The 13832-nt window shown below is 38.1% G+C and overlaps 1 protein-coding gene across 5 annotated transcripts in view; it reads right to left on the reverse strand.

Moving 5' to 3' along the window:
* Nucleotides 1-452: 452 nt before the first annotated feature.
* Nucleotides 453-13832, reverse strand: part of LOC121876523 (zinc finger protein 236-like) — a 103258-nt gene continuing 89878 nt past the window's right edge. For all 5 annotated transcript variants that reach the window (XM_042381687.1, XM_042381689.1, XM_042381688.1 and 2 more), the window contains 2 exons: nt 6848-7066; nt 453-3310 (listed from right to left, as the gene is read on the reverse strand). In XM_042381687.1, the coding sequence (XP_042237621.1) occupies nt 1712-3310; nt 6848-7066 (1818 nt within the window). In that variant the 3' untranslated portion in view covers nt 453-1711. The remainder of the gene's footprint in view (nt 3311-6847; nt 7067-13832) is intronic.

The following is a 13832-nucleotide window of genomic DNA, read 5'->3' on the forward strand; positions in this document are numbered from 1 at the left end:
TTTATCCTGTTGTGAAAACTTTGGCTTCCAATGATTTCAGGCTAGGGTTTAACCTCTTCACTATGTGATGCCACGTTTAATATTTTATTTGGATAACATCAGACAATTTTATAAATTTTATTCAACACAGGGAGGCCCCCCCCCCATACCCTGGCAGTTAAGAGTACATACTGTACCTGAGTTGTGGAGGAAATTTGGGGACTTTTCTCTTTTATCTTTATTTTTAGGGAATACCTCCCTGTATAATCTCTTAGTCTTCTCCCTTCTGGGTACACTCACATGATGAATCTCATTGAAATCCAGCATAAATGTGCAGGGTAGTCCAATTCTTAACTAATTAAATTTTGAGGTTCCAGTTACAAGATTGGGCTCTGAGACCTGGGGATTGACCCCATTATTATTGATATGCAGAGTTGCTTGAGACTAGTGTCAGGTTAAAAAAATTCCTTAGAGAAGAAATATACAAGTTTTAACCAAGCTTAGAAAGAAATGACACTTGACTAGACACACATAAAAACACTAGGTAAATCATTTGAGGCTTCTTAAGAGACTAAACATGATTCTAATTAATAAAAAAATAAATAAAATTTGAGCATACATATACATATACATATACAGTAGTATAACTTGGGCATCTAAAATAATAACATATATTTCTTCCTATTTTTGATCAACAGTATGATAACAAAGAAAGTTGAGGCATGTCAATTGTACTTAAGGCAAGTAAGCTAAATATGTTTTTTGGCATACACACTGAGAGTTGTACTTAAGGCATGTCAACAAATGGTTGTACTTCATGTGTATCAGGTGATGGTGGTATTTTACACATGGCCACTAACATTCAGTGTAAATACTGTACATTAATAGGTGACTAATCTTCTGACATACCAGACTCATCACACATCATATATGTTAGCTGAGGTGAGTCTTGAGTGAGATGTTATATCTAGCTTACTTTTAAGACATAGCAACTAATGAATGCTAACTGAACAAAAACTAAGGTGTCTGGACAATGGTGAAAAAGAAACATCTTTAATACTTATCCCCAAAATTAAACTGATGAAACAGAGTACCGTACTACAAAATGGTAATTCACAGTTGGTTATTATGCTCAGCTGTACAATGGGTCTAATTGATATAAATATAAATTCACTATATATCCTTACACTAAAAAGAAAATATCATACTCCTGGCATTATGGATCTTTAAAATTTCAAAGGCAGTAATGGATATCATCTAGCCAGCCCCTGCAAAATGTCCATTAATATCCAAGTCATAAAAATTGCAGAAACTTACTTACTACCTACTTTGGTTTCATTACATGTCATTAGTTAGTATTTACTATTTCATGTTTGTACTTACCGGGTAATTCATATTTAACAAGAAGCTTAATTCCTGATTAAAAACTATTGAGGAAGACTTTAAAATACAACAACAACATAAGCTACACAGTGTTTTGTTTGTAACATAATATTGTGCCAATAAGCTGACACTGAAATTTTCTCAGCATGCAGTTTTGCACAATGTTTTCAATTCACACATAAATTAAAGCTTGCAGCATCACTTACATAATATTTTTTCCATACAAAATACAAGTGCATTAATAAATATCTATTTTGATCAACCAGACCTTAAACAAGGCATTAATGTAGCATAGTTGTTTGTGAGTCAATTACAGCAAAACCCTGAAGATCTTCAAGTACCTTCATCTTTATACAAGATGGGATGAATTATTTACTGAAGGGAAGAACTCTAAGGGATCCAAATCATCCATACCACCCTGTGTCCCCTCTCTCTGAGATTCTGAAGTCAGGTTAATTTTGAGTCCCACCTTCTCGATAACAATTGGATTCTCAAGGGCAATTTGCAAATGTTCTTGAATAATGTGTTGGTGTAATGCAGGCCGCACATTAAACTCCTCTACACAAAATACACATCTGATACCCTTTGCATCTGAATGATGCATTCTGATGTGTTTCTGAAGAGCAGCTGCTGAAGGACAAGCTTCATCGCACTTGGGACAGACGTGCTGTTTCATATGAGCACTAACTGTATGTTGCTGAAGACTGGTCTCATGCCTATATGTTTTTCCACATCCAGGTACAGCACATTTATAATTACGATTTAATTGGGTTTGTCCTTCTAATTTAGAAACCGTTATTTCTCCAATATTTAGTCCAGAAGGGGTTTTCCCATTATGTGCACTCTGAAAGGTACTACCTGTATTATCATGAATTTCTCCAAGAGTAGTTGTGGGAATAACAATAGAGTCTTGCATTTCACTTTCTGCAATTTCACCATCCTCTCCTACCCTTATAAAAATATTATGAGACAAAAGGTGCTCCTGCCAGTCAGATAATTTTACAAATGATTTTGAGCACAAAGCACACTGAATGCTATTATTTGGTCCTGGGAGGGCAAGATCCGAGAGACTAAGTTCTGGTGGCATAAAGGAAGCTGTGTCTGGAGCTGTTCCAGTGTCCCTATCCAATTGTTGCCCCAACATATTTAGTGAGTGAGTTGTTATGACTCTACCTTCACTATCAATCATATGAATTTCAAAATCTGAATCATCAACAGGTTCTACAGTTGGAGTACGAACACTTCGAGGTTGTGTCATCACAACATTAGGATTCACAGAGATAGAGTCCTCAGCATCCTCATCTACAGTTCCCTCACCAGCACCCATCATGGTAACACCAGAAGCTTGTAACTGATTTAGAACACTTTCATCCAATGTCATAGGTTGAATATTAAGTAAAGCTGAAGGATCAATAGTGCCAAGGTTAAGCCCTTGTAACTGCAATGACACAGTACCTTCTGTCATCATTACCACAGAACTAAGATTTTCCTCATTTGTCATTTCCATTACAGTTTCATCTGCCTCATTTCCAGTATCTAATGGATCTTCTTCAACTGCGGCAAATCTTATTGCACTCTTACCATACATGGACTGGGTTGTTTTAAAATGTTTAACAACATGAGCCTTGCGATGACCAGAGGTTCTGAATTTCATCCCACACTGATTACATTTAAATGGTTTAACTCCAGTATGAAGCCTCATGTGTATGCTTAGGCTTCCTTTAGTAGCAAACATGGTATTGCAAATATGACACATATAATCCTTTTTCCCAGTATGAGTTTTCATGTGCACATCCAATGTTGATTTGACAGCAAAAGATTTTCCACACTGGGCACATGAGAATGGTCGCTCTCCAGTATGAGTTCTAATATGACGTACCAAGTCAGATGGTTTCTTGAAGCTTTTACCACAAGTCTTGCATTGATGAGCATGTTTCTGTGAGTCATTCTGGAATAAAAAAAATCATAAAAAAGAGGAAGTACATTACAGTAGGAGATAAAAAAAAATACTGTAGTGATATCCCTGTTAGCCAGAATAATTGGTGCGGAGTGGTTACAGGATTGAGAGATTTCTGGGTATGGAGCTGTTCAGTAGAACGTCGATATAACATGAGAAACGTTCCAAGAGAGGTCGCTTTAAACCGAATTTGCACTAAATCAAAGTGTTGTTTCAATGGAATAATTTAGTTTGGTACTTGAGAGAAACACAAAATACTAAAAAGACTGAGAGTCTACCCAGATGCACCTCAGCCCATCTCCTAGAATAAACAAAACATTGTTTTTGGTAGTATTATGCTAAAACAAACACTCATAAATCAACACAGCTAAATTAAGACGCGAAATGGTCTGTTTACTACCGATCACCTGATGTGAGAGGGTGGTCGCGCTGGCGCCGCACACCACCCACCTCTTGTCTGACTCACCAAGCACTTTCATTTTCCTCTCAACTTAGTTTTTAATTAATTTATGCTATCAAAAATTGATTTTCACTCAACTTAACTTAAGCAATTCATCCTCTGAAGATGCAGAGCCCAACTCGACCAGCCCCACATTACTGTCCAAATTGGCACCCTACAATTGAAGCACCATTTCCTCGCTGCAGTGCTTCCAGCACCTTGATTTTCTGCTCCAATGTAATTGCTTGCCTTGATTTCATGGTCTTTGGGGTAGTTAATGATGTAGTGGCTGGCCTCTTGGACATAGTGGTGATGGTTGAAACACGAGGTAGGAGGAGATAGTGTCACACAATATATCCGTTCATTAGAGCGTCAGTGCGAGAACTGAGGATGTGGGAGGGTGGCGGGCAGCTATGTAGCGTGCCCAGAGATGCGTCTGACAGTGAACATTAGGCACAAAGTATAAATTAGTGTGTATTTCCATATGATGCGCCAACTTGACTAGCGTAAAATAGGAAAGATTCGCTTTAAATAAGTACATTGTCCTTAATTGTGGGAGTTGCTTTAAATCAATAATTTGAAATTGAATCGCTTTAAATCGACATTCTACTGTATTTATTTATGCAAGCACCAATGCACATGTACAATATATAGTAAATAAACAAATATACTACTATATACACTATACTGTGCTCACAAGCAGATGCTGTCATCTTGAGCTTGTGATGCAAGCAGGCCAAATGGTGAGATGATGATACAGGACGGCCTGCCTTTGTCCTGTACCATCTCCTGTAGCAGGTGTTGCTACCTGTTACAGTATTCTGTTCTCCCTCCATGAAGGAGGAATTGTACATGCATTGTATTCTGTACATACACCCCCTACACACTAGCAAACACTATCCATTCCTCTATCCACTGTACAGAACTGTACAGTCCCCTTAACAAGTGCATTTACAGGGGTAGGACTGGCAGGGTCGTTTGTTTACATTCATCAGAAGGAAACTTGCAATAGTAAATATACTATAGAATCAAAGTAAAACAATATCAAAAAAAAATATCTCAATGTAATGATTTGTGGAATGTTTATGTGTTTAATAAGAAATGCAGTGATTAGACTGTTATTAGGTCGTATCTTTTGCCTAGTGGACAGTGGTATGGCGAGGTGAAGCGATGTCAGGAGAATGTGGGGTGGGAGGGGGGCAGCAGAGAATGAAGTGGGGGCAGGTACTGCACTCACAGTATCCATGAATGATGAACTGTAACATTCAATTGAAGCTTCAGTTTATATATAATGTTTTCTTATTTCACCATTCAAGGAAACCATGAGTACAGCACCTGCCCCCACTTCCGTCCCTGCTGCTCCCCTCCCACCCCACATCCTCTGTACATCACTTCACCTTGTCATAACACTTTGCTACAACATAAGTAATGATTGGATAAGTTCAAATGATAGCACAATAAGGAAGAATGGGTAAATGTTTAAGACAGTAGAGAGACACCAATACCTGTTATTAGAATTTTGCACACACAGCACAAAAGAAGGAACAATTAGAGGGGGGTAAGGGTAACTAGATATTAGAAGAGGATTATGACAAAGCAGCTACAATACAGTACAGGTACAGCTCCTCCCCGACTTACGACCTACTCGACTTACGACCACCCGCACTTACGACCTGCCTCAGTTGTACCAAAATTTTGTCAAATTACGTATTTTCGAGTCCCAACGTCAGTACACAGACAAAATTTTCGTTTGTAATTCACTTTGAAATGGCTGGCAAGCTTAAAAGTGAGAGTTTTGTGGTGCTGAGAAGAAAAAGAGACACCCATTTTCGATTTTTTATGCATTATTTAAGCATTTTCGACTTACGACCTGGCTTTGGGTCCCTAACCCTGTCGTAAGTCGGGAAGGAGCTGTATATAAAAATATAACTACAATTTAAACAAAGAAATGCAAGACAATAGTCCTTCTGATCCTCACTTACCAGAATGAGACATAACACAGAATGAAAGAAACAGGTCTACTGTAGAACTCAGGTACTGAAATAAATTATTGGAGGGTTTCATGTGAGGGTGTAGGATGTGAGACCAAGATATAGGTTAAGAAAATGGTCTGTTATTTACTTCAAGCATGTGGACTGACCAACAGATGGTAAAGTTTAAAATGTACAAAGGAAAGGTAAAAGGGACTTTGGTTGCAGAAAGATAATCAGCATCCTGGGAAAGATAGTAGTGGAGTATACAGGTACACCACCGATTTTCCGGGAACTGATGGTCCAGCACCTCCTTTAGTACGGAAGAATTATGAGAGGGCACTTAACTTCCCTCCCTCCCTCCCAGCCTGGGTGAAGGTAGTTTTAGGATTAAAGTTTTTATCTTATAAAATGTAGCTGACTAGACTTAGCAGAATATATATTGCATTGCTGGAATTCTTGTTAGATAGTGATTAATTTGAGTATAAACATCACACAGTTTAATTTAAGTTTCCAGCAGTCCATGGTACTTTAGAGACACAGGAGGTGTATAATTAGTGGGTCAGAGGTGTATTGTTGAATTATTTTTACCTGACCTCGGTTGGTCTGGCAAAACATAATCCGGCAAGGCTTTGGAACCAAGGGTGCCGGAAAATCGGTGGTGGACCTGTATTAAGAAAGGGGGACTGGAGGCTTTTCTATCGTGGTAATTCCATTTAGGAAGAGTTTCAAGGAGGAGGAAGGTGGCAGAAGTAAACATAGAGAAGAGATCATAAAAAATACCTGGTCAGTGGTTAAGTTGTAAAGACACAAAACTAACTATGAGGATGCTTAAAATGAAGACAATGAAAATTCTGTACATTAGAGACATTTTATGTTTGGCACAGGCAAGGTGAAATGATATGCAGCATTAAACATGAATGAGTGCAATATGAATAGCTGTGAAGAATTTCTACCCATTTATTTCTGTACCCTTACATTATTGAGTTTGTATGTGGTTTTATACATCTAAGCCACTTCTATGCAAGTGAGACTAAAGTTGAGGATAAAACAAAATGAGTGAAAAGTCATCGTACAGCATTAGCTTGCTTTCCCATAATAAAAGTAACGTCTACTTACATCTTCATTTTCACCACACTTTACAAAAGCAACTTGGAGGCTACCATCATCCTGGGATGAATGATTTCGTTTGGAAGTGGATGATTCATCTCCTGCTTCCTCTTTCTGACATCCTTCTTCCATACTTATCTGTGATCCTGTTGTCTGCTGAAGGATAGCATCCATTTCTTCAGCTGTCAGAGTAACCTTCACTTTCCCATCAACACCCACATCCTCATGCTGTAATTCAGTATTCTGTATATTAATTCCATGAGCAGTGGGGATTGCAGTTAAAATATTGTCTGGTATTAAAAGGTCAAAAGGTGGCAGAGTATAATAAGCAGTATATGAGATAAGTACAACTGCAAATGTGTTATTGTATAACTTAAATATTTAAACAAGATTGTGCCAATCTGCTTATGAATGAGCCAAGTGCTAATGTGATCAAGGTAATTTAAACTGTCTATATAACAGAGATAGTGTCAATTTAGCTGGCATGGTAAATTTCTATTCCTTCTTAATTCCCCTGAACTGGCCCTTTAACCATTGATTCTTGAGGAGTTAATGGGCTCTTATTATAAAATGTCACTGAACTGACACGTTCCAATTAATTTTATTACAAAGGGCTAAAACTTTTATCTCTTGTGCAAAATATATGACGTTTATATTCAAATTATTCGCTGTCTTGCAAGGATTCTAGCAATGCAAATTATATTCTCTTAACTTTAGTCTTTGATATTATATAAGATAAAAACTGTAAGCCTATATCCACCCAACCCTGGCTGGGAAGATGGGAGGGGGGGGGGGTGATGGTGACAGTAACACGTTTGACAGTTGGGGCCGAAGGTCAAGTGAAGTATTTATTTGTTTATTTATGTCCTTTAGATTGAGTTTTTGTTTTTTGTTTATAAAATGTCACAGAAGTGACTAGGGAGAATATAATTTACATTGCTGGAATTCTTATAAGATAGTGATTACAGCTCCTCCCCGACTTACGACCTACTTGACTTACGATCACCCGGACATACGACCGCCTCAGTCATACCAAAATTTTGTCAAATTACATATTTTCGAGTCCCAACGTCAGTACACAGAGAAAGTTTTCGTTTGTAATTCACTTTGAAATGGCTGGCAAGCTTTAAAGTGAGAGTTTTGTGGTGCTGAGAAGAAAAAGAGACACCCATTTTAGATTTTCTATGTACATGGTATTATTTAAGCATTTTTGACCTATGACCATTTCGACTTACGACCTGGATTTGGGTCCCTTACCCCGTCGTAAGTCGGGGAGGAGCTGTAATTTGAATATACAGTAATCATGCTATAGTTTGCACTCGACAAAAATTTTAGTAATCATTTAGTACATTATTTTGAGTACATGTTCAGTAAAGCTTTGCCCTTAGGACAGTGTAGCGTGTTCAGAAAAACATTCGGCACGAATTTTAAAATATGATGCGCCAGATTGACTCGCGCAAAATAGGAAAGATTCGCTTTAAATTAAAACATTGTCCTTAATTGTGGGTGTCGCTTTAAATCAATAATCTTAAATTGAATTGCTTTAAATCAACGTTCTACTGTACTAATGTAAAATCATTATCCAATAAGAATTCTTATAAAAATCAAAGCTTTAAGTCTTGCATAGTAAAAAGAGTGAACTTTGAAAAGACTCGAGGTTCCCAAAGTAAGTAACATAGAAAAAATAAAATAAAACAAGAGACCCAAGTAGCCAGAAATCTTTTAACCAAAGGAACTTAATAAAGAACATTATTTAACTATAAACAGAACACAGTATTTCCATCGCAGAAAACCTAATTACTGTATACCAATTACACACTTGAATCCACGAAACATCACATTGTGTAATATGTTTAATAATGATTGATCCATGGCTGTCAGATTTAATGGAATAGCAGCCCTTGAACAAACTTGAAGTGCTTCTACTTAATGAATCATGTAAGCTTATTTTAATATTAAATGGTTTACTGTTTCTGGTGAAGTTTACAGTACAGTGATCCCTCAGTTAATGAACGCCTCGGTTAACGAAATTTCGGTTAACGAATTACCTTCCATAAGAATCTTCAATTCAGTTAACGAAATTCTTACAAAATCATGTCAACATGTTTTGGCTTGCTCACCAGCTGGAAGATTAGTCCGCCAATACAGTAATCGGTTCTAGGGCTTATATTCGTTTCCATTGGAGTAAATATCAAGAAGGTTGTGGTATTCAATATTTTTCTAAGTTTTATATTAAAATTATTACTCGTTTTAACACTTATATAACATAATTGCAGTACAGGGAACTAGTTTTTGGTGAGCCCATCAGCCACTTCACTCACCCACCAAGATCTCAGTTTGTATCTGGCCAGTGGAGGAAACATCTTGCTTGTGGGTCTCTTGAACACAGAGTATTTTTACGTTTTTACAGTACAATTATTGGTCATTCTGAAATTTATTTAACATATTGACAATATATATAGTGCAGTGCAGTGTTGAATTAAGGAAAATAATCTTGAATTACACCTAGTGAACTTAAAATTTTATTGGTGAAATGAGGGCATCAAGCATGGGTCCCCTGAAAGGTGATTTCTCCTCCACCCCCCACTTCCTTCTCTTCTCCTCCTCCACCCCCACTTCTAATTCCCATCATCATCAACCAGGAGCCTTCTACATACACACCTCAAAGTAAGTGTACTTTATTGCATTTTGTTTTTACTTTGTATGTAATTTTCGGTGAGCTGGAACCAATTACCCAAAATCCCATTGAAACAAAGGATTCGGTAAATTAAATTTTCGGTTAACGAACGACCCTCTGGAACGAATTGAGTTCGTTAACCGAGGGACCACTGAACATTTTAGATATCATCTCCTTGCAAAGGAAAATAAAAAAAGAAGTCATATAGTGTATACCATCTAAATAATAACATTACAGCAACAATTCACAATGAATACCTAAACCGTCTTTTATGAAAATGAACCCAGATAGTCATGAATGGATGACAAATAAGTGGGCAAAATAGGCAAGATCACTGCACAAACCACTTCAGCTTTTGGTCAGGTGATTCAATAAGGGTTGTGAAATGGCTGGAAAACTAGTATACTGTAAAGGTATCCCCAATCTGTGATGACCCTATCTAAAATATTTTTTTTTTAACAATGCTGATTTATTAAGACCACTCCCCTATTTGCGATGTAAACAAACCTGCATTAACGATATTTATCATCCTGCCAACTTGGAATATAGAACGCATCACTCACTTCATTTGTCAGTTGAGGCCTCGTGGCCATCTGGTGAACTACAGTCCAGGCAATGCTAATGCTGATATTGATATTGAAACAGCTTAGCCAGAAAATAGATACAGAGTGGACATTAATAGTAATATTGACATGGCTGAGCCAATTGAGAGCCTGAGCTCTGTTAGTGGCACCTGATATATACTGTACATTTATCTCAAGGAATTATTATATAACATTAGGTATCATCTGGATTAGTATACATAACATGGTGTTAGTAAAGACATATAAGAATGTTACCACGATTATCACTTTTATTCATTTATTTATTTTTATTTTTTGAAGTTGAGCTGATATACAGTAATCTGATAAATGGGGGAAGCAATAAATGTACAACATGGGTTGAGTTAGGTGAAACAAGGGGACAGACACAATCAGGATAATGGCGTGACGGCAAACATATAATTATTACCATACCCTGTAGTAATTTCTAACTAAGTGACAACATGTATATGATATAATGGATTTGATGGTACAATAATGGTAAGAATATAAAGTAAGTGCTTTCCCCCTGACTGTGAAGGGCTTTCCCTGTTTTAGTGATTGTGAAGTGCTTTCACTCTGATCCTCCTCCTTAACAATGGGTGACCCTACATTACATAAGAAGGGGTCAGTAATATACGACCACTAATACCCAACCTCACCTCCACCTGACATTGCATCAAGTCAGGTCAGTAGCATGACCCACTAATCCCCTCCCACACCTCCATCGCAAGTGGTCACAGTGTCTGCCTACTCTAGGCTAAAGATGACAGCACCTGCTGGTGAGTACAGTATAGTAGTACAGTAGTCCCTCGGTTAACGAGCGCCTCGGTTAATGAGATTTTGGTTAACGAGTTACCTCCCATAAGATTCTTAACTTCGGTTAACGAGCAATCCCTCGATTAACGAGTTTCTTACGAGCCGATCTGAACATGTTTTCGCTTGCACTTGGCGGTCAACCAGCTGTAGTATTAGTCCGCTAATACAGTAATCAGTTCTAGGGCTTAAATTCCTCACTATTTTAGTAAATATCAAGAAGTTTGTACTATTCAATAATTTTAAAAGTTTTATATTAAAATTTTTAGTCATTTTAACAATTATTGAACATAATTGAAGGTAAGAAAACTAGTTTTATGCACGCCAAACAGCCTGTCAACACACCAAACAGGCGTCAGTCTCTGTGTCTTTTCAGTGGAGGTAACATCTTGCTTGAGACTCTCTTCAACTAAATGCTTTTTTTCTGTGTTTCCAAGCAAATTATTGGTCAATTTGAAATTTATTTTACATAATGACAATATATAGCGCAGTACAGTGTTATTTTAAAGAAAATATTCTTTATTTACAGCTAGTTTAAACTTAAAAGATCACGTGATGACATTGTTTGAATCCAGCATGGGGCCTAAGAGATCAAGAAAAGTGATTTCAATCCAAACCAAGCAGGAAATTATTAAGAAACATGAAGAAGGCATTAGAACAAATGCGCTTTACAAAGACTATGGCATGTCGACATCAACTGTGTCGACAATTCTTGCACAGAAAGACAAATTTAAAGAAGTGAAAGTGAGAGACAAATCTACCAGAGTGTTTAAAAGTAGATCCCTAATTGCAGAAACTGAGAGGTTACTTCTCATCTGGATTAGGGAAAAACAGATGAAAGGTGATTCAGTTTCTACTGAATTCATTTGTGAAAGAGCCAGGGAGATTTACGAACATTTAAAGACAGATCAACCTGGTTCTTCAGGCACAGAATTTGAAGATTTTCGGGCCAGCAAAGGCTGGTTCGAAAAATTTAAGAAAAGAAGTGACATTTTCAGTGTTAATAGGCATGGTGAGGCTGCTAGTGCTGATAAGGAAGGGGCAGCAAAGTTTTTAGTGGAATTTAAAGAACTGATGGAAGAAGAAAATTATCTTCCACAGCAAGTGTTCAATGTGGACGAAACTGGGCTCTTCTGGAAAAAGATGCCCAAAAGAACATTCATCACCAGAGATGAAGCCTCTTTACCTGGGCATAAACCCATGAAAGACCGTCTCACTCTATTGCTTGGTGCCAATGCTTCAGGGGATTTCCGACTGAAGCCTATGCTTGTCTACCACTCTGAAAACCCCAGGGTGTTCAAGCAACAGAAAGTGGTAAAGCAAAGCTTGGAGTTTATTGGAAGTCCAACCGTAAGGCATGGGTGACAAGACAGCTCTTTAATAAATGGGCTGTTGAGGTGTTTGGCCCTTCTGTCAAGAGCTACCTAACCACCAATAAACTCCTCTTTAAAGGCTCTTCTCCTCATGGATAATGCTCCTGGTCATGACCCTGAACTTGCCAGAACTTTGGAGTATCAATTTGTCTTTGTGAAAGTGTTGTTTTTGCCTCCCAACACTACATCAATCATACAGCCAATGGACCAGAATGTGATCAGCAACTTCAAGAAGTTGTACATGAAGAAAATGTTTAGGAGGTGTCATCAGGCAACTTCCAATGATCCTGAACTAACACTGAAACAGTTCTGGAAGACACAATTCAACATCCTGGAGGCTGTAAAATTGATTGTGTCATCATGGCAAGAAGTCTCCACTAGATCCCTCAATTCTTCATGGAAAGCACTGTGGCCATCAGTAGTCCATGATTTTTAGGGATTTCAGGATGACACAGAGTTGGACCAGGAGATTGTGTCCATTGGTCAGTCATTGGGCCTCGAAGTGGAAGAGGATGATGTCGAAGAGCTTGTGATGTCTCATGAGGAGGAACTTACTCCTGATGACTTGAAGCAACTGGATGAGATGTTAGAGGCTGACAATGGTGAGGAGGAAATGGAAAGTGATGACTGATGACCATATGTCAACTAAAGAGTTGAAAGATGTGATTTACCACTGGGAGAAGTTCAGGGAACTGGCTTCAAAGCACCCAGATCTGGAAAAATCTGAACTAACTTTGTGTCATGTTGAGGACACAATGGTCTCCTTCTTTAAACATAAGTTAATGGTGAGGAGGAGAGATGCCCCACAGACCATAATTGACACTTTCTTCAGTAAAAGGCAGAGGGAACAAGATGCTATCCCTCAGCCTTCCACTTCAAGAAGGAGAGAGGATGGTGCTAGCCCTCAGCCTTCCACTTAAGAAGGAGAGAGGATGTTCATGGTGGAGAATCTGTCAGTCCAGAGGTTCCTGACATTTTCTTGGAAGGTGACTCACCTTCCAAGAAGCAGTAAAATGCTTCTCCTCCACCTCCGCTTCCTTCTCTTCTCCCTTCTCCTCCTCCACCTCCCACTTCAAATTCACATCAGCATCCAGGAGCCTTCTACATACACACTTCAAAGTAAGTGTAATTTTCGACCTTTTTTGTTGAATTTAGGCAAATTTCGGTGAGCTGGAACCAATTACCCAAAAACCCATTGAAACAATGGTTTCGGGTAACGAGATTTTCGGTTAACGAGCAACCTGCTGGAACGGATTGTGCTCGTTAACCGAGGGACCACTGTAGTATACAGTGCATTATTTTATTTACAGTATTTACAATATACAGTCATCCCTTGATTATCACGCCTAATTGGGACCGCACCGAGTGCGTGATAACAAAAAATGCGCTAACGAAAGTACAGAACATATGGGATTTATTCCAATTGGTTCCAGGCACCCAAGACCCAACCCCAACTTTCCCATTTTACGACCATTTAGACCCACTAAAGATATAAATAATGTTATGGTAAGTATCAGAAACACACATCGACATGGCTAGGTTTATTA

This window comes from Homarus americanus, unplaced genomic scaffold (assembly GCF_018991925.1).
Source record: "Homarus americanus isolate GMGI-L3 unplaced genomic scaffold, GMGI_Hamer_2.0 scaffold28, whole genome shotgun sequence".
In the NCBI taxonomy this organism is placed as follows: Eukaryota; Metazoa; Arthropoda; class Malacostraca; order Decapoda; family Nephropidae; genus Homarus; species Homarus americanus.